We start from the raw sequence: 19,048 nt of genomic DNA, 5'->3' as shown, positions 1-19,048 counted from the left end.
ATGCAATAACTGTGTGGTGAAAATTGTGTTTATAGATCAAATTCCTAACAGGGCAAATTGCTAACAGGGCCTGCCTATGGAAGCCAGCCAGTTTAACAGGAATTTTATCAACAGAAAAATTGCATTTCAACAAAAATGTTATGCCACCAATAGAGTTAAATATATAATTAGGAAATACATTACAAACACTATCTTTATTTTTCATAAATTCTATTAACCATCTAATCTTGAAAGTATTATTGAGTGTACTGTAATCCAGAACCTCTAGCCCCCCTTGTTCTTTAGTATTGCATATGACCTCCTTCTTTAAATAATGGGGTTTTTTCCTCCAGATAAAGTCATACAATATCTTATCCAAATCTTTCATCACAGTAGAGGGCACATCTAATGATAAAGAAGTGTATACAGATCTGGAAATACCTTCTGCCTTGGACAACAACACCCTCCCAAAAATTGATAAATCTCTCATTAACCACAAGTTCAATCTCTTTTTCGTTTTTTCAATAATTGGTTCAAAATTTAACTGGCTTCTTTGTTTATCATTTTTGCAAATGATTATACCCAGATAAGTTGTTTAACTGGAATACCATCTATATGTGTAAGTGAGCAAGCTTTTAGGGGAAACAATGCAGATTTATCTAGATTCATTTTAAGACCCGATGCATCAGAGAATGCCTCAATAACTCTAATTATAACTGGAACCTCAATTTCGTTTTTAAAAAAAATAGCCGTGTCATCAGCAAACTGACTAAGTTTAAATTCTGTACCTAAAGCACTGATACCATTAAACTGACTTTTCTTAATATGAACTGCCAAAATTTGAGTGACTAACAAAAATAAAAAGGGAGAAAGAGGGCATCCTTGTCTAATTCCACACTTGATATCAAACCTTTGTGAAGTTCCACCAGCGAGTTTAACCGAGCTATTACATCCGTTATATAATGTTTTAACTGCTTTTAAAAACAAATCACCAAAACCCAACAACTTAATAACTTTGAAAATAAAATCATGATTTACAGTATCAAAAGCTTTATAGAAGTCAATAAATAAAATAAAACTGTCATCATTTATAAGGTGATTGTAATCAATCATATCCAAGACCAGCCTAATATTATTCCTAATATGACGGACTTGCATAAAACCAGACTGTTCTTCATCTATGATTTTGTTTAAACCTTTTTTCAATCTTCTTGCAAAAATCATCGCAAACAATTTACTGTCATTATTGAGCAAACTAATTGGTCTCCAATTATCGATAAGTAATTTATCTTTGTTAGGTTTGGGAATCAATGTTATAATGCCTTGTTTTAATGAAGCTGGCAATTCACCTTTATTTATTGCTTCTACAAAAACTGATAATAAAAATGGTGAAAGTTCCTTAGAAAAAGTCCTGTAGAAATCCCCTGTTAGTCCATCGTTGCCTGGTGATTTATTGCTTTTTAGCAGGTTAATACACTCTCTCAACTCCTCAATATTAATTTCTTCATCACACAAGTACAGAAAATCCTGATCTATTTTTTTGACGTTACTCATAAATTTTATTAAAAAACTATCAATAGAAGTGGTCAAGGTGGAGGAATACAAATGACCATAAAACTGGGCTACATACTTTGAAATAACTAAATGATTATCTACAATTACGTTGTTGATCATTAATTTTTAGACTAAGGCAAATTCACTGTTTCTCTTCTCAAGGCCAAAAAAATATTTAGTATTTTTCTCCCCTTTTTCTAACCATTTAAGCCAAATAATGAATTCGATTATGTATTAAAGTAGCACGTGAAATCATATTATTATAAATACATCTTCCAATCTTACTAGGTTGCCTTAGAAGAAAATTCACAGCTCCTTTTAGCATCTTGATGTGGTTTGGGTCCTAAATTCGTTTTTCCAAAACTTTTAGACTTTCAAATAGAATAAATATCTAACATTAATCTTGAATTTTTGTATTACATTAATCTTTATATTATTCTTTATAATAAACTTTTCTTCTGTGTTTATGTTCTGTAAAGCCGCTTTGAGACGATGTCAATTGTAAAAAGCGCAATAAAAATAAATTCAAATTGAATTGAATTGTGTGCAGAAGATCATTTTCATTAGATTTCAGCCCAGTTTAAGATGCATGGGAAGAAGCTTCTGGCAACATGTCCAGGTCTTGTAGCTGCAGAAAAAAGCCCCCCATCTCCAACCCACCATCACCATCACCATGCTTGATGTAAATAAAATCTGTACTATGTAAGAAAATCTGGGAGGTAAGCACATAGAGCTACTCAAATACAGCCTAATATGTTTGCTTTAAAACCATTAGCAAACTTTACTTCAAGACAAAAGACACGAATACAACGAAGGCAGGACTACAAAGATGATTTAATGACTACTCATATAATTAGGGCATGTGGTAGCCTAGTGGTTAAGGGGTTGGGCTACTAAACAGAAGGTTGTGAGTTCAAACCCAGATCCACCAAGCTGCCACTGTTTTGGTCCTCTAAGCAAGGCCCTTAACCCTCAATTGCTCAGCTGTTGTATAAAAACGAGATAATGTAAGTTGCTTCGGATAAGGGTGTCTGTCAGATGCTGGAAATGTAATTAAAGTAGTCTTCAGGTGTTCAAGAGAGACCTTTCCAAGCTTGTGTACCATATAAGCAAGCTTGAGTGCCAAATTCAATTGTTTTTCTGAAACAAAAGTAAATAAGCATTTCATCTATGTTGTACATGTTCATTTGGTGTTAACATGAACAAGAATTAACTGATTTAAATTATAGTTTAGCCTTAAAACATACAACTTCAAATGTTAAACATATTGTGTAAATCACGTGGTTGAAACTTCAATTAATTCCAATGCCTAAATCTTTATAGTACAAATGTAGAAAAGTTCAAGGAAGGAAAAATGTATTAAAATTCTCTCTATATTTTACAGCTATAAGTATTCATTTAACATTGTCAGCGATTAAAGCCGTAACTTTCAATGACATTGAAGGTTCAAAGTATGCACTTTATCATATTCAGTTTAACTGCTAAATATTTTATTTTTTATTCAGACTGATGTTTTTGTCCAACTTGTAACAATCCAACTTGAATGTGAGCCACAGTTTTTGACTGTACTTGCCTGTAATGTTTTTAAACATGTTTTCCCCCTACTACTAGTTACTACTAGTGAACTACCAGAATTAAACAGATATATGTATTAGATGCATCACTCAGTCCTTTATAAGCATCCTGTACATTCTCATGTTACCACCACAGCCTTCATTTGTCCCACAAGCTTCATATCTGACTGCCTGTATTAAAGAGCATTTTTGTACAGATGCAAAACTGTCTGTTCGGATGAGCTGTATAAGTGTTAATTCGATTGCAACAAAAAAAATTTGAATTGAATTGAACTATACATTTGTACTCCATAAAAAAAAATAGGTGGCATTTATTGAGGTTTCATTTTAAAATCTTTTTGAAATGTATTTATTGTGAAATTAATCGTATACTTGATATATGTGAATTCTTTTTAGAGCTAATGACTTTTTTCTGTGAATATGCCTTTTAGTATCTTATTTCATTCATATATTTATTTTTTAATTACAGTCATATGCAAAAGTTTAGGAACCCCTGATTTCCATGATTTTTTTATTTATAAATATTTGGGTGTTTAGATCAGCAATTTCATTTTGATCTATCAAATAACTAAAGGACACAGTAATATTTCAGTAGTGAAATGAGGTTTATTGGATTAACACAAAATGTGCAATATGCATCAAAACCAAATTAGACTGTATATGGTAGACGAAGTGCGGGGTCTTTTATTATGTAATGGAACCAGTGATGCTGTGGTTTGGGGGACTCTGAAAACGCAAACAAGGCTAACGTTGCTAATGTCGGTTTCAAGCCTTGACCGTTTTATAAGGTCTTCGAGCTGCAAGTAGAAAACCGTGATAATATTTTTTGTGAATACGGCGACAACGGTTATTATTATTAACACTCGATGTTCTCGCCGTGAATCATCAAAAGTTTACAGATTGCTCGGCTGCTAAGCTAAGCTAAACTGCAAGGATATTTTTTTGCTGTTCGCTTCGCCTCTCTGGAGCTACTCACAGCCACAACAACAACAGCTCAGTTCCTGGAGTAATTCTGTGGATGTTTGGTACTAATATTTCTTCAAAATGTAACCATCAGCATATGTGTACTTATGAAAGATGGAGATAAAGCACCGGGCTCTGGTAAGTTGACCAGAACAACAATGTTTCTGTTGTTACAGCAGATGTGGCTAGCTGGCTAAATAATAATAATAATAATAATAATAATAATAATAATAATAATAATAATAATAATATCAATAATAATAATAATGTTACAGAGTTAACGGGTTGTGCTGCTTTGCTAATTTTTAGCGGCGATCATGGTGTATTTACTACTACTACTACTACTACTACTACTAATAATAATAATAATAATAAAACCCTTAGTTTATGTAGTTAGGTTAATGAAACTGACTGAAACAGGACGATGAGGGTTTATTATTTGTCTTGTGTTAGCGAGGAAGCTAGCAATAAACTGGCCTTCTGCGCAACCGTTAGCTCTATTTTTGTGCTCACTCGTAGAATTTGTCTGTTTAATTCAAGAGGAAGTAAATTATCCAGTTTACTGACAACAAAGGCCCAAATATTGATCACATTGTTGAGTTAATGAGTCTAAATTTGGTTTATTGGAGAGACGTCGAACAACCTAAGATAAGCAACTGATACTGTATATGCAAATGTAACGTCTGCACAAACACACGCACACAAACAACAGTGTATGTAAAGGTAAAATCTGCACACTAGGGCAGCACGATTTAGGGAAAATGTTATATTGCGATTATTGAGGTCAATATTGCGATTGCGATATAATAAACAAATGGTATCATGAGTCAACTTGCTTGGTTCTGAAGGAAAATGCACACACAGATTACTGATAATGCTGAAATTTGTATTTCTAAACTCAAACTAGCAACAACAAACAAATGCAAAACGTTTTCAAATTAAAATATAAAATATCACATTAATGCTGATTAATGAAAAGCCTAAGATAAAAACTGTAGGTGTACAGTATATTATATATATATATATATATATATCTATATATATATATATATATATATATATATATATAAAAATTACCACCTTAATGCAAGTTATACATGGTATTGCACACACCATTATAGATGATATTTGGAGCAATATACATGTAATTGTCAAACTTGATTCCCTTACATATACATTTGCTTTTAAGCCTAATAATTATTTTGATTATGATGTGATTGTGATAGGGGAAGAGGTTTCAGGTTGGGGGTAAAGAGTTTTTGAATAAGAAACAATATCAAGTCTATAAAACTTGTCAAAACTCGACGAATCACAAAAGTATCAGTGAGAAGTTGAGAACACTCGTTTAAACAGTGCATACACTCGAACTTGACTGCACATCACATTTTTTGCTTTATTGATACTGCTTTTAATCGTAATGCAAAGACCAGTCATCGGGACATAAGCTGTCATGTACAATAAATGCGCCTGCACAGCAACAGGAAATATCATTTAACACAACAAGCCGCCTGGACGGTGGACTTGCGCTCAGGACTTTTTAAAAATTTTTTTAAATTTTTTTTTTTGAGTGGCGTGTGGACGAATTTTTTCTACGCACACACTATTTTATTTCTTGATAACAGACTGCTGCTAACTATAACACACCGTTGCCATGAAAAACAGAGCGTTGCCATGAACACACAGGATTCTAACTGTAGAGACGGAGCGCACTATTTTCTTTAGCGGAAGCAATACAATTGTTCAGCAGTTTCGTGTTGCAGCCACAGGCGTATGAGACCTGTAACTTGAGCAACAGCGTGAAGCCGCAAACTCGTTCTGAATATTTTAAAGGCGTTTAAAACACACACACACACACACACACACACACACACACACACACACACACACACACACACACACACACAAGTGGTGTGTGCAGTGGGGCAGTGGTGGCTCAACTGCTTAAGGCTCTAGGTTGTTGATCGGAGGATTGGGGTTCAAGGCCCAGCACAGCCAAGCTGCCACTGTTGGGCCCTTGAGCAAGGCCCTCAACCCTCTCTGCTCCAGGGGTGCTGTATCACAGCTGCCCCTGCACTCTGACCCCAACCTCCTTAGTTGGGGTATGTGAAGAGAATTCCACTGTGCTGTGATGTATATGTGGCGATAATAAAGGCTTCTGTGCCCCTGTTCTATTCTGTTCTACAACAGTCTAAATAAATGTAACATCTGCACACACACACACACACACACACACACACACACACACACACACACACACAACAGTGTATATAAATGAAACATCTACACACACACACACACACACACACACACACACACACACACAACAGTGTATATAAATGTAACATCTGCACACACAACAGTGTATGTAAATGTAACATCTGCACACACAACAGTGTATGTAAATGTAACATCTGCATACACAACAGTGTATACAGATGTAACATCTACACACACACACTTAAAACAATTCTAAACTCTCTGCTGCATTTCCAATTTTGGTTTGATTTGAAGTTGTTATATCATCAGTTTTGTAGCCTATAATTTACTCAGAGGAAGTGGATAGGAATGAGGCAGTCAGAGGCTTGGCACTAATTTCTTCTATGATAAATGATTAAATGAAAGACGTCCAAAGTGCTTACGCAAGTGTTGTGTAAGAATGACTGCCCTATTTCTGCATTACTCTTTATGCAGAACAGTGAAATACTTCGGCATATTATTTTCAACAAAAATAAAATGTGTGTATGGTGTACATTGAGTCTTGTTATGATGCAGTAATTTCTATGAATACATTCTCACTGCATGTTATGTTTGTTAAGTAAAAAATGTTTGGTTTGGTTTGTAACTGTTGCACTATTTTCTGTCACTGGTTTACATATTTAACAGTATAAAATGGGGTTATAGGGTTATAAATATACATACGGTTTTGATCCTGCATCTTATTGTAGAGCATATGCCTTTTAATTGCTTGTTGTCTGTCAAAGAAAGAAAGACCTCCATCTCCTACTGTTTACCTTTGTCACATGCAGGAGAAGAGAATGGGTTCCTGGCCTGGCCTTTTCCTGTTGCTGCTCTTTCTGGCACCTGGATGTTGGGCAGGAGATTGTAAAGGTCATAGGCAGATTCTGCGAGGGCCACCAGGCTACGTTACAGACGGCCCAGGAAATTACTCTGTGAACGGCAACTGCGAATGGCTCATCACAGGTGAGCGTCAAACCAAAATGAACAGAGGTGCAACTGGAGCAATTGGCATAATTGGCATAAATTTCACCAGAGGTGCAACTGGAGCAATTGGCATAATTGTAAAACAATGACATGAAAGAATTGCAGAAAACATTTGAGAAAGAAAAGTGTAAAAAGAATGAAGTAAAGGAAAGATTTTTTCCCCGCTAGACTGACTGGGATAACAAACCAAATCATTAAACATCAAATAGAATTTAAAGGAATAATGAGTGTTCTAAGGGGTGCATTTTTTTTAACTATAGAGACCTAACTTTATACACCTTCTTTGTTATGGTATTAACACCTATGAGTTATGTAATACTTAGTCTGGGTGATGCAGGAATAAATTACATCACATATATCACCTCTCAACAGTTCTTACAGCACTTTATTTATAGCTTCAGAGAGCCATTAGGGTGTTTTCTTGGACTGTTTAGAATCATCATTGGAAGCATGTTGATTTGTTATACACGGTTGAGTCCATGGAAAGTGGCACGATTTTTGTAGCTTTGACTTCAGCTTTAATTCAAGGGATTTAACAAAAATATTGCTTTAACCATTTAAAAAGTACAACCCCTTTTACATAGTCATTAAACAGTCGTTAAACCCCTTGAATTAAGGATGAATACACTTCAGCTTCACGTTGATTACTTCATTTCATATGAAATGTGGTGGTGTACAGCGGCAAAAAACGGTGTCTATATTCATTCATTAGTGTACATATACAGTATACAAAGTGCTCACCTTTGAGTTATTAAAAGGTGTCTCATCATTTTGTTTCATATGGCCCAAAATAATTGAAACCAGTACAAATTCTCTTTTCAGCTCCTGGCAGCAATTATCGCATTGTGCTGAACTTCACATTCATGGAGACAGAGTGCACCTATGATTACCTGTTTGTGTATGATGGAGACTCCTATCAAAGTCCTCTCCTTGCAAGTCTAAGTGGCAAGACCCTACCACAACCAATCGAGGCAAAGTCTGGCAAGGTGAGTGTAAGATAACTGGTGTTTTTGGTATTGTAACACAAAGCTTTTGTTAAGTTTTACAGCTGGCCTTTTGACCTCTATCTCACTGTCTCCCTGCATGTCGTAAACAAAGTCATTAAAAAACTCTGCAGACGTTTTGTAGTTTACAGAATTAGGGCTGAATAAACAGATGAAGCTTTGGATTGGTGGTCAGCCTTATGGGGGGCGATAACAAAAATTCAGTCTGCCATTGGAGCAGTTTTGTTCTACATCGGCTAGCAACGTAGAATTACTTTTTGCTCAAACTATAGTTCCTCTTAAAAGAAAATTCTATGATGAAATAAGCAGCAGATATGCAGTGCAGTTGTGCTGAGTTATTGGGGTGTGTTCAACGAGTAGCTTGGCTAGTTGGTGATTTATTAGTTGACCCGCATGATGGCTGTGATGGAAGACTGTAGTTTTATTATGAAAGTTGGAGCTGTAAAGCTGTAGAATTTAGGAGTTTATTATAAAATAATTGTTGGACTCCATTGAGTATTAAATTAAAATCTTGATTAGGGCTGGACGATATGGCTGAAAACTGTATCATGATATCAGTGTTTCATATCGGTCGATATAGATGATTATTGATGTTTTTTATGACCCATTTAAAATAAGGACCAGGAGAAAAATATATTATATTTAAACATTATTTTAAAATTAACCTTCCTCTGATCATAATACCCTCAGTTATTAAGACAGAAATGTCAACAACCAGGAAAACTCAAATAAATAAAGTCACAATGTACACTTAACAATGATCTCATTTAAGGTGCAAAGTGAAAGAAAATGTAAGAAATGCTTAATAAAATGTAATAAAATAGTGTTAAATATAAACAGAGAAACCTGAGAATTTACTGCAAGTTTAGTGTTATTGCATAATTTGCAGACGACATTGGTCTGACTACGGTCAGACTTATCCCAAAAAATTGCCATACTGGTGAGCTGACTTTCCTAAATTTTTCTATATTAACACAAGTTCTACTTCTTGCCTTATCGTAAGCCTTTCTTCGCTTTCTTTCTTTTTTATCCGCCATGTCCATGTTAAAACCGCTTTCTGCTAATGTCACACATGCGCACTGAACACTCCCCACACATATTGACAAAACCCCCCCTTTCTGCTCATTGGCTACATATTTGTTTTGATCTTTGTTAGATTTTTCATTCCGACTCATTTTCTGAAGTATTTCTCAAACATTGGAGACCCTACCTTTAAAAGAACGGTAATAAATATTACATTTTTCTGCAAAAATAAAAAAATAAAAATTATCGAACGTTTTATCGAACACATTTTATATTGATGTCGATCACATGTCTATTGCGATACATATCGTTATCGTTAGGGCTGGGCGATGAAACTTGATATGAAAATCATGCAGAGTGTATTTTAAACACTGTATAAGAAAAGTAATGGACAACAGATGCAAACAGGGCTGGTCACTGCCTGTATATTGTGTCCCTAGGGTTAAGCAGAAGGTTTTTTGTTTGGATTTGCTATATGGATATTGTGCATCGGTTCTTCATACCCTTCTCTGGAAACCTTGGTAGTTTTATTAGCATGAGTTTCTTATTTTGTACACCTTGCCAATTGCTAAATGTTTCAGATGTATGTGTGTTTTTTTTAAATCTTATTTATCTATTTTTGTTTTATTTTATTTTTTTATCTCAATTCAAATGTTAGTTTGATGTTTTGATGCTTTTTATGATGCTTTTTTATGACTCAAAGCAAAGAGTAAATGGCTCATCTCCTCGTCTTCAATACATGATTTATTGAAAAATATAAACATAAGATGGTTTTCTGAAAAATGTTCTGAAATTCATCATCTTTCATGTAATGACCTGAGCCATATTTTAAACATGGGAAGACACCATTAGCTTGGTATATATATATATATCCTATGCATTTTATTGTCCTTAAAGTATTATTAATGTTAATTTCTAAATGTAATTATCTAAATATTCATTATAACAATAAAGTATAAAAATAGTCATACTTGTATATTAATAGTAAAATATATATATATTAAATTCTTTCAGATGCTACTTCACCTCTTCAGTGATGCCAACTACAACTTGCTAGGCTTCAATGCCACTTACATATTCTCGCTGTGCCCCTGGGACTGTGGAGGTCATGGGCGCTGTGATGCAGTCTCCTCTCGCTGTCAATGCCATCAGGGTTGGGGCGGGACAGACTGTTCTTTGCCTGTCTGCTCCACAGACTGCACACAACATGGACATGGGCGCTGTGATGAGGTCAGTTTGTTTGTTTGTTTGTTTGTTTATTTATTTGTGATTAAGGCAGTGTTATTTTCCATTTCCAGTTTTGATGAAAGGCTTTTAATTTATTATATTACATTTTATGTTCTTCAACAGCAAGTGAAAATTAAATACTGTTACATGTGTCCTGATGAGATCTTTCCATTATGTTAAATCTCCTAAAATCGCGTTACATTTTCAGACTGTAATCTAGGCTTTGTAAGATATAAAGGGCAAATATTACAGGTATATGTTTATTAAAACCTAATATGACATTTAATAATTTTTTATATATATTTGTTACTTTTGGTTTTATGGATGTAATATGAAATGAAACAGAGACTTTCTGAATCTCTTTGTTTTCTAATTACGTAATGTAATATGTACTTTGTCTCACTGTGCCCTCAGAGTGGAGACCACTGCTTATGCAGTACTGACTTTGTGGGGCAGAGCTGTCAGCTTGGCCTGCGTGATAACAGTGGTGTGGGTCAGTGGTGGGACATGAGCAATAGGGATGAGAGTTTTTCTCCACGGACTGCATCAGGTGGTGTCTACCTGTCCTCCACCAGAACCTTCTACCTGTTTGGAGGTAAGTAGAAGAAAACAGGGATGTTTGTTTTTGTATGTTAAGTTCACTTCACTTCAGGTTGCAACTGTTATATATAATATTTAATATTCTTATCCATGAGATGGTTTTGTGGAACTGAAGACATATTTTCTAATATTAGGCTACTTGTTATGGAATTTGGAAAACGGATGTCAGTATCCTTTTGCTGAATATTCTGTGTCTTAATCTAGCAATTTATAAGCAATGAGAAATTCTTTCAAATGTTTAACAATTACATGTGTCCGTGGCTTTATTTATCAGTCGTGTGTATGTACGTATTTATGGGCTTCAGAGGCTGTTGTGTGTGACTAGCAGTTTCTAAAGTCCTCAAACCAGCACTGTAAAAAAAAAACAGAATTCTGAGGTGACGGAGTCCTGTATTTATAAATATACTGATTACTAATTCAAGCTTCCACAAAATTGTTTTCCAAAAAAAATTAGTTAGTTAAAAGATGACCTGGAAAAGTGAAGACATTTTTTTGTGAAGTGAAGACAAGGTTTTTGACACTGAGTTTTTCTGACTTTCAGGTTTTGACTTAAACAAAGCATTGGGAGACGTTGTAGAATACAACTTTGTAACCAATCAGTGGGAGAAGAAGCTGCACTCAGTTGCTCCTGTAAGTTCAGTGAGACTTTTTCAGTTGCATCGATTTTTATCCGTTTATTTACCTATTTTTTTTTTTTTCTATTTGTCTTTCCTTGTTCCACCAAGGCCCCAAGGCACTCTCATACAGCAGTGGAATGGCAGGGTAACATGGTCATATATGGGGGTGAGCTTTCTAACCACTCACTGGCTAGTGATGTTTGGTTGTACCGCCCAAAGCACAACGATTGGCAACAGCTTGGCCAATCAGAAGCTGTAGGTGCTCCCAAGCTAGCAAATCATGCAGCAGCTCTGGTGGACAATGATCTGTATATTTTTGGGGGTAAGTATCAGCCTTCAAAAAAAGTCTGTCTAACATCTGAGAGAGAGCAGACTACTTCATTGCATGCCGCTTTTTAAAGATCATAATAAGCCTATATAATAATATAATATACATTATTACATACACATGTGATATATATACAGGGGTTGGACAAAATAATGTGAAGATGCATAAATATGTATTATCTCTTTATTAAAAAGATGTTGGACCACTATATTCATTTACTCCAGATTCCAACCTTCTTGGAATAGATTCATACATCTTTTGTGAACGTATTCTAGTTTGATTTTTGTACCATTCAACTAGCAGAATATCTTCTAGTTGCTTAAGAGAGGTTGAAACAGGGAACCATTTTCTCGGTCTTCTCTCAGAAATGTCTTACATTTACTCGATGATATTCAAGTCAGGTGATTGAGCTGGTCAGGGCAGATGTTGAGGCTCATACTGGTGCTTGTCAAACCAAGACTTGTAGGCTATTGGGAGTATCATCTACTAATTACAAATTATGCATTATGTTTTTTGCCTGCAACTCTGTCATTTCTCTTGTTCCTGTGTGTGTCTGCCCTTAGGGCGCACAGAGAAGGACATGTTCTCTTCCACTCTGTATCGCTTTCGACTGGGAGACAAGGTTTGGGAGGAAGTACAGCCTCATGGGGGAAAGCCGCCGGCCACTGCAGGTCACAGCATGGTCTTCCACTCTCCATCCAGGACCCTGCTGGTATATGGAGGACACAGACCGACTACAGCTAGGTACAGGGATAGTAAATTATAGTCTATAAACCAGGTTATCACATAATTTTTGCTTGAGCTGTAGACAGCTGACCACAGACAGCTGCTCTGACGACTTTGTATCAGTGATCCTAATTACCTCTATAACAACAGCAAGATTATGCCTCGTCTGATCCAGATGAGTCAGAAGCGATGGATTGATTGATGCATGAATGGAAGGAAGGAAATAAAGAATGAAAATGAATTTTTGTTCCGAAAAGCATTACAAGTTGTGTAAGATGTAAGATTTAATGTTGTGCTTCCTTATCTCTTATACAGGTTCAGTGTGAGGGTCAACTCCACAGACATGTTCCATGTGGACAAGCGTTTCTGGACTTCTCTTCGCTCACGTTACACTGCTAACGGACCTCGAGAGAGAGCCTTTCATTCAGCAACTATAATTGGCAATTACATGGTGGTATACGGTGAGTCTTGGTTTTATTATTTTGAAGCTACTTGACAAGAAGATATATAAGTTGGCATATATTGTGATTGGTGTGTGATTTTGATTCTGTTAAGTTTAGTCATTTATGTATAGCACTTTTAACTAGGCCATGCTTAAAAATATTCTTGTTTGCCGTAACCCGACCGACCCTGTCAATTTAGGACCGAATCAAATTAAAAAAAATTTTTTTTGCTTTAAGTCCGACTGACTTGTATTATAATAATATTAATTATATTTTAGTAAGTATTGTAAATATATAAATTGCCTAGGCCTACATACAAATGAAGGCTACGTTATTTCTTTTAAGTAAAAACCCATGACGTCATCTATGTTTACACTATTGGTTAATGGATGTCACACTATGGCCTGTGCGTTCGCTTCGTCTCATACTCTCATTCACTGTCAGAGTCGACGGTTCACCCTTGGTAATGATGGCTGCAGCTGCAGTAAACAAAATGTTTGTGGTCCCCGCTCAAAGTCATACGGGTCCGGGCACCATAATACATCTAAAAAAAAATCATTAAAACAGCTCGACACCGTTTAACTTGAAACCTTGTGAGGATCCAGACACCAGATTACTGTTTACTATAAAGACAGTCACCTCAAAGGCTGTTGGGTGTGTTTTTTTTTTTAGCTTGATTAAATACTTTCTTCCTAAAGGTGGAAATGTACACATCCATTACCTGGAGGAGAAATGTTACGATGAGGAGATCTTTTTCTACCACCTGGGCTGCCACCAGTGGGTGTCTGCTGGGGAAAGTCTCATACACGGTAAGTGGTTTACATTTATGTATAAAAAGTGCTTTTAAGTCTCAATGAATACATTAACACTGGTTCGCTAAACATCCAAAGTGCCATAAGGGTCAGTTTCTGACCATAGGACATGATGTACATTAGGAATGCTGTTGCATCTAAAACCCTAATAACACATTACGATTTTATTGTTGTTGCTGTGCTGGGGATAAAATATATACAGGAGTAGAATGCAGTCTTGGCCTCACTTGACTTATAAATTGAAATCTTAATTATTTTTTACTGATCTGAAAAGTTTGCCAGTAGCAGTGATAGTTGTTGTCTTTAGTGAATGAGCTTCTAGACTAGTTGCATAACAGATTATTCTTACGGTCTTGTATAAATTGACTATTGCTGGAAACATTGTATTTGTGGTGCTCAGACCCCTTCGTATATCCTCTAATAGGAAGCCGATCTGTGAGAGGCCGGTACTCTCATGTTGCGGCTGTCATGGATGGTCGTGTGTTGCTCATCGCTGGCGGCTACAGTGGTGTTGCCCTCGGGGACCTGGTGGCATACAAAGTCCCACTGTTTGTCAGCAGTGACCCTGGTGACAGAGTGAGTTGGTTAATAAGTATTTTGTGCATGTTTTTTTATACAGTATACACACACACACACACACACACACACACACACACACATAGTATCTCACAGAAGTGAGTACGCCCCTCACATTTTTTTTGGGCCCAAAGTGTGAATATTATGTGTGCCCACTATTATTTTCCAGCGCTGCTTTAGCGCTCTTGGGCATGGAGTTTACCAGAGCGTCACAGGTTGCGACTGGAGTCCTCTTCCACTCCTCCACGAGGACATCACTTATCTGGTGGACATTAGAGACCTTGCGCTCCTCCACCTTCCGTTTGAGGATGACCCACAGATGCTCAATATGGTTTAGGTCTGGTGACATGCTTGGCCAGTCTATAACCTTTAACCTCGGCGTCTTCAGCAAGGCAGTGGTCGTCTTGGAATTTGTGTTTGGGGTCATTATGTTGGAATACTGCCCTGTGGCCCAGTCTCCAGAGGGAGGGGATCACGCTCTGCTTCAGTATGTCACAGTACATTTTGACATTCACGGTTCCCTCAATAAACAGTAGCTCCCCAGTGCCGACAGCACTCATGCAGCCCCAGAGCCTGACACTCCAGGCCATGCTTGACTGTAGGTAAGACAGACTTGTCTTTGTACTTCTCACCCAGTTGCCACCACACAAGCTTGACAACATCTGAACCACAATAAGTTTATCCTGGACTCATCAGACCACAGAATATAGTCCCAGTAATCCATGTCCTTAGTCTGCTTGTCTTCAGCAAAGACAGTCTTTCTTGTGCATCATCTTTAGAAGAGGCTTCCTTCTGGAATGACAGCCATGCAGACCAATTTGATGCAGTGTGTGACGTGTGGTCTGAGCACTTACAGGCTGACCCCCACTCCTTCAACCTCTGCAGCATTGCTGGCAGCATTCATACGTCTATTTCCCAAACACAACCTCTGGATATGATGCTGACCACGTGCACTCAACCTTCTTTGGTCACCCATGGCGAGGCCTGTTCTGAGTGGAACCTGTTCTTTTAAACTGCTGCATGGTCTTGGCCACTGTGCTGCAGCTCAGTTTCAAGGTCTTGGGAATCATCGTATAGCGTACACCATCTTTATGTAGAGCAACATATCTTTTTTTCAGATCCTCAGAGAGTTCTTTGCCATGAGGTGCCATGTTGAACTTCCAGTGACCAGCGTGAGAGAGAGAGAGAGAACCAAATTTAACACACAATTCACACCTGAGACCTTGTAATACTAATGAGTCACAAAACACCGGGGAGAGAAAATGGCTAACTGGGCCCAATTTGGACATTTTCGCTTAGGGTGTACTCACTTTTTTGGCCAGCGGTTTAGACATTAATTGCTGTTTGTTGAGTTATTTTGAAGGGAAAGCAAATTTACACCGTTATACAAGCTGTACACTCACTACTTTACACTGTAGCTAACATTTCAACACTGAAGAATAAACACACACACACACATATATATATATATATATATATATATATATATATATATATATATATATATATATATATATATATATATATATATTCATAATATTCTTCTCCCCATTCCTCCTCCACATTATCAACTGTCTAATTTCTGTGAGCCTGTGCCCATGATAGCCTCAGATTACTGTTCTTGGCTCACAGGAGTGAAACCCAATGAGGTCATCTGTCCATCTACCTCACTATAGCATGTTTTGTGCATTCTGAGATGATTTTGGTTTATTCATCTTGACAGCTTAAACCAATCTGGCCATTGTCCTCCGACCTCTCCGTTTCCTCCCAGATACATTTGCTTCACTCAGTGTTTTTTTGTTGTTGTTTGTTTTTTTTGTTTTTTGATGCCGTGTCATTCTGTAGAGACCCTTGTGTATGTGAAATATCATAGGAGTTCAGCAGTTTCTGAAATTAAACTAGCCTGTCTGACACCATACTAATTCCCCTAATGCACTGAATAAAGCTAACTCTTATGTGCTGTCAAATTATTGCAACAGCCTTATACCTGTATTATTGGTTAAATACTTTTGTTAAAAAAAAAATTGCTTGAAGTTCTGGTCCAATCTGATTGATTGTGGTGCACTTGGAGGCTACAGCACTCCTGTAGAACAGGAATGAAACTTTTGTGGTTTGACCAGCATAAATATACACACGTACTGTACATCTAAAACAGGTCACAGTGGTTCCATCTACAGTGAGGGAAATGAGGACATCTTGTATATGTTCTTTTTGGACAGGATGCAGTGTGTGCTGAGGCCCCAGATGAAAGAATGTGTCTAAAAAACCCAGAATGCAGTTGGTGTGAAGGTCGCTGTAGGGAATACCAGCCAACTAACCCGGTAACACATTAAATACCCACATGCTTCTTTTTCTCTTCTTTCAATTCTCTTTTGTTTTTTTTTTATCAGTCTATTATATCTTATTAACTAATGCCATTATTATAATTGTGTGTACCCACAGTGTGGCAGCACTGGCTGTTTAGGTCTGGCTCGATTCCTTTCCGACTGCCAGTCATGTCTAGTATTCAGTGGCGTGCCCAACTCTCTTCCTCGTGCCCCCGGTGATTTTGGATGGTGTGTCCAGAATGATTCCTGTTTACCGGTCTCAGGTATGAACAGCAGAGAAGAGAGCAGCATGAAAGAGTGATTACTGTACAATGTGCAACCACAGTTTTTGTAGCAAATCAGTATCTCATGACACTCCTAATTTCCTGTGTCTGTGGTATACTGGCTTGTTTTATTGTTCTGTGGTTGTAGTTTGGTTCTCGTGTCAGAAATATAATACAGTCCTGTGTAACAATAAATTCTAACCCCTCACAGAGCATAGTGCATGCCGCGTGGACCAGATCTCGGGGGCGTACGGCTGGTGGGGGGAGCGGACGAGTTTCCTGACTTCCCTCCCCTCCTGTCGCACCGAGAACTATGTCCCAGGACTGCACCTGCTCACCTTTCATCACCCACGCAACGACTCGCAGCCTGACAAGGTATGACTTCCCCACAGGCAACCTTGAACAGTCACAATGGACCCATGACTTTCTACAATTGTTTAATTGTAAATTCCTGAAGCTAAATGTATTTAATATATATTAAAAACTTTATATATAGTTGTTTCAGATTGATTTAACATACTTGTTTACTTTCGTGTCTCCTTTCCAGGTGTCTATTCTGAGGAGTACCTCTATAATACTCAACCCCTCCACCGAGATGGACATTACTCTGCAGTTTCGCGGTTTTATTCACCCTCTTTTAGGGGCTCCATTGACTGCATCTCCTCCCCAAGATTCTGTTGCCATGTGGGCCAGGATTCAGAAGTTTCACTTCACAGTGAAGATGGCAGCAGGGCCCAACTCAGTCCACTTGGTAAGAGGACAGTCCATTATGATGTTTGTACTGCTTTTGATTTTAAGACTATGCTATACTATAACTATCAGCATTTAATATAATCAAATTTACATGTATGCTAAACATGCTGTCAGATATTTGTATGGGAATAGATGGAAGAATAAGTGTCAAAACTATGTAACACTGATTTAAATTATATGTACCTCGCTTTTGTGCACACAGACCGATGTTCTTGGGCGCTGGTCAGCTCAGGAGGAAAAGGAGAGCCGATTGCTGTCCCGTCCAGATGGTTCTCGTCTGTTTCAGAATCTTACCCGGGGGAATCGTTATTTGGTGCAGGCAGAGGGTTACCTGAACAGTTCTGCCTCAGGTCAGACCAGCGAGATGGCCCTTACTTGGAACCGAACTGCCATTCCTGGAGGAAGTGTAAGGGCTTGTTCATAACTCTGGAAGTATTATCATCTATCAGTAGTAAACACTAGGGACACCATGTGTAAATCAAGTGAAATCATTTTCATCATTGCTGTAGTACTGCAAGTCAGGTTGCTTTGACTCATGGCCCCTTTTATTGTTCAACAGGAGATCTCATTTCTGTTCCTGGAGCCATATCGTTCAGGCTCATGTTCAGGTTACTACTCTTGTTTGGCCTGTCTATCTGATCAGTCTTGCGGCTGGTGCCCTACTACAAATGAGTGTATGCTGCGCTCCAATATCAGCCTCGAGCGCTGCCTAGAGCCACATGGAGAAGAGCACCACCTGTTGCTCAACCCCCTGCACTGCACACTGTGTGAAGAGTACAGAGACTGCAGGGCTTGCACTCAGGTACAGAAAAGGTGGCATGATGGAGCCCATGATGCAAGAGTATACTTGTGATTTATCAGAAGAGATATTTAGTTGCGTGTTCGTAAATTTAGGCCACAGAACCTACAATATATGGCTATATAATAATAATAATAATAATAATAATAATAATAATTCAAGATTGTGAACACAAAAGATCATCACACCCGTATGTGCTTGTTAAGCATCCCATTTTGTTGTTTTAAGAATCTCGATTTTAAGTCTTTCTTCTAGATT

At 37.4% G+C, this 19,048-nt stretch overlaps 1 protein-coding gene across 1 annotated transcript in view; it reads left to right on the top strand.

The window, feature by feature from the left end:
- The first annotated feature begins 3,800 nt into the window (after nucleotides 1-3,800).
- The window catches only part of megf8 (multiple EGF-like-domains 8), a 39,535-nt gene continuing 24,287 nt past the window's right edge, over nucleotides 3,801-19,048 (top strand). The window contains exons 1-17 of the mRNA XM_027172171.2: nucleotides 3,801-4,208; nucleotides 7,097-7,271; nucleotides 8,115-8,278; nucleotides 10,334-10,549; nucleotides 10,961-11,141; nucleotides 11,688-11,776; nucleotides 11,872-12,085; nucleotides 12,655-12,835; nucleotides 13,133-13,278; nucleotides 13,959-14,069; nucleotides 14,497-14,648; nucleotides 16,868-16,969; nucleotides 17,091-17,238; nucleotides 17,450-17,613; nucleotides 17,786-17,989; nucleotides 18,194-18,397; nucleotides 18,551-18,793. Of these exons, the coding sequence (XP_027027972.2) occupies nucleotides 4,185-4,208; nucleotides 7,097-7,271; nucleotides 8,115-8,278; nucleotides 10,334-10,549; nucleotides 10,961-11,141; nucleotides 11,688-11,776; nucleotides 11,872-12,085; nucleotides 12,655-12,835; nucleotides 13,133-13,278; nucleotides 13,959-14,069; nucleotides 14,497-14,648; nucleotides 16,868-16,969; nucleotides 17,091-17,238; nucleotides 17,450-17,613; nucleotides 17,786-17,989; nucleotides 18,194-18,397; nucleotides 18,551-18,793 (2,718 nt within the window). The 5' untranslated portion in view covers nucleotides 3,801-4,184. The remainder of the gene's footprint in view (nucleotides 4,209-7,096; nucleotides 7,272-8,114; nucleotides 8,279-10,333; nucleotides 10,550-10,960; nucleotides 11,142-11,687; nucleotides 11,777-11,871; nucleotides 12,086-12,654; nucleotides 12,836-13,132; nucleotides 13,279-13,958; nucleotides 14,070-14,496; nucleotides 14,649-16,867; nucleotides 16,970-17,090; nucleotides 17,239-17,449; nucleotides 17,614-17,785; nucleotides 17,990-18,193; nucleotides 18,398-18,550; nucleotides 18,794-19,048) is intronic.

This window comes from Tachysurus fulvidraco, chromosome 25 (assembly GCF_022655615.1).
Source record: "Tachysurus fulvidraco isolate hzauxx_2018 chromosome 25, HZAU_PFXX_2.0, whole genome shotgun sequence".
Lineage (NCBI taxonomy): Eukaryota > Metazoa > Chordata > Actinopteri > Siluriformes > Bagridae > Tachysurus > Tachysurus fulvidraco.
The sequence above is the reverse complement of the archived record's forward strand: the minus strand, read 5'-3'. Positions and strand labels throughout refer to the sequence as shown.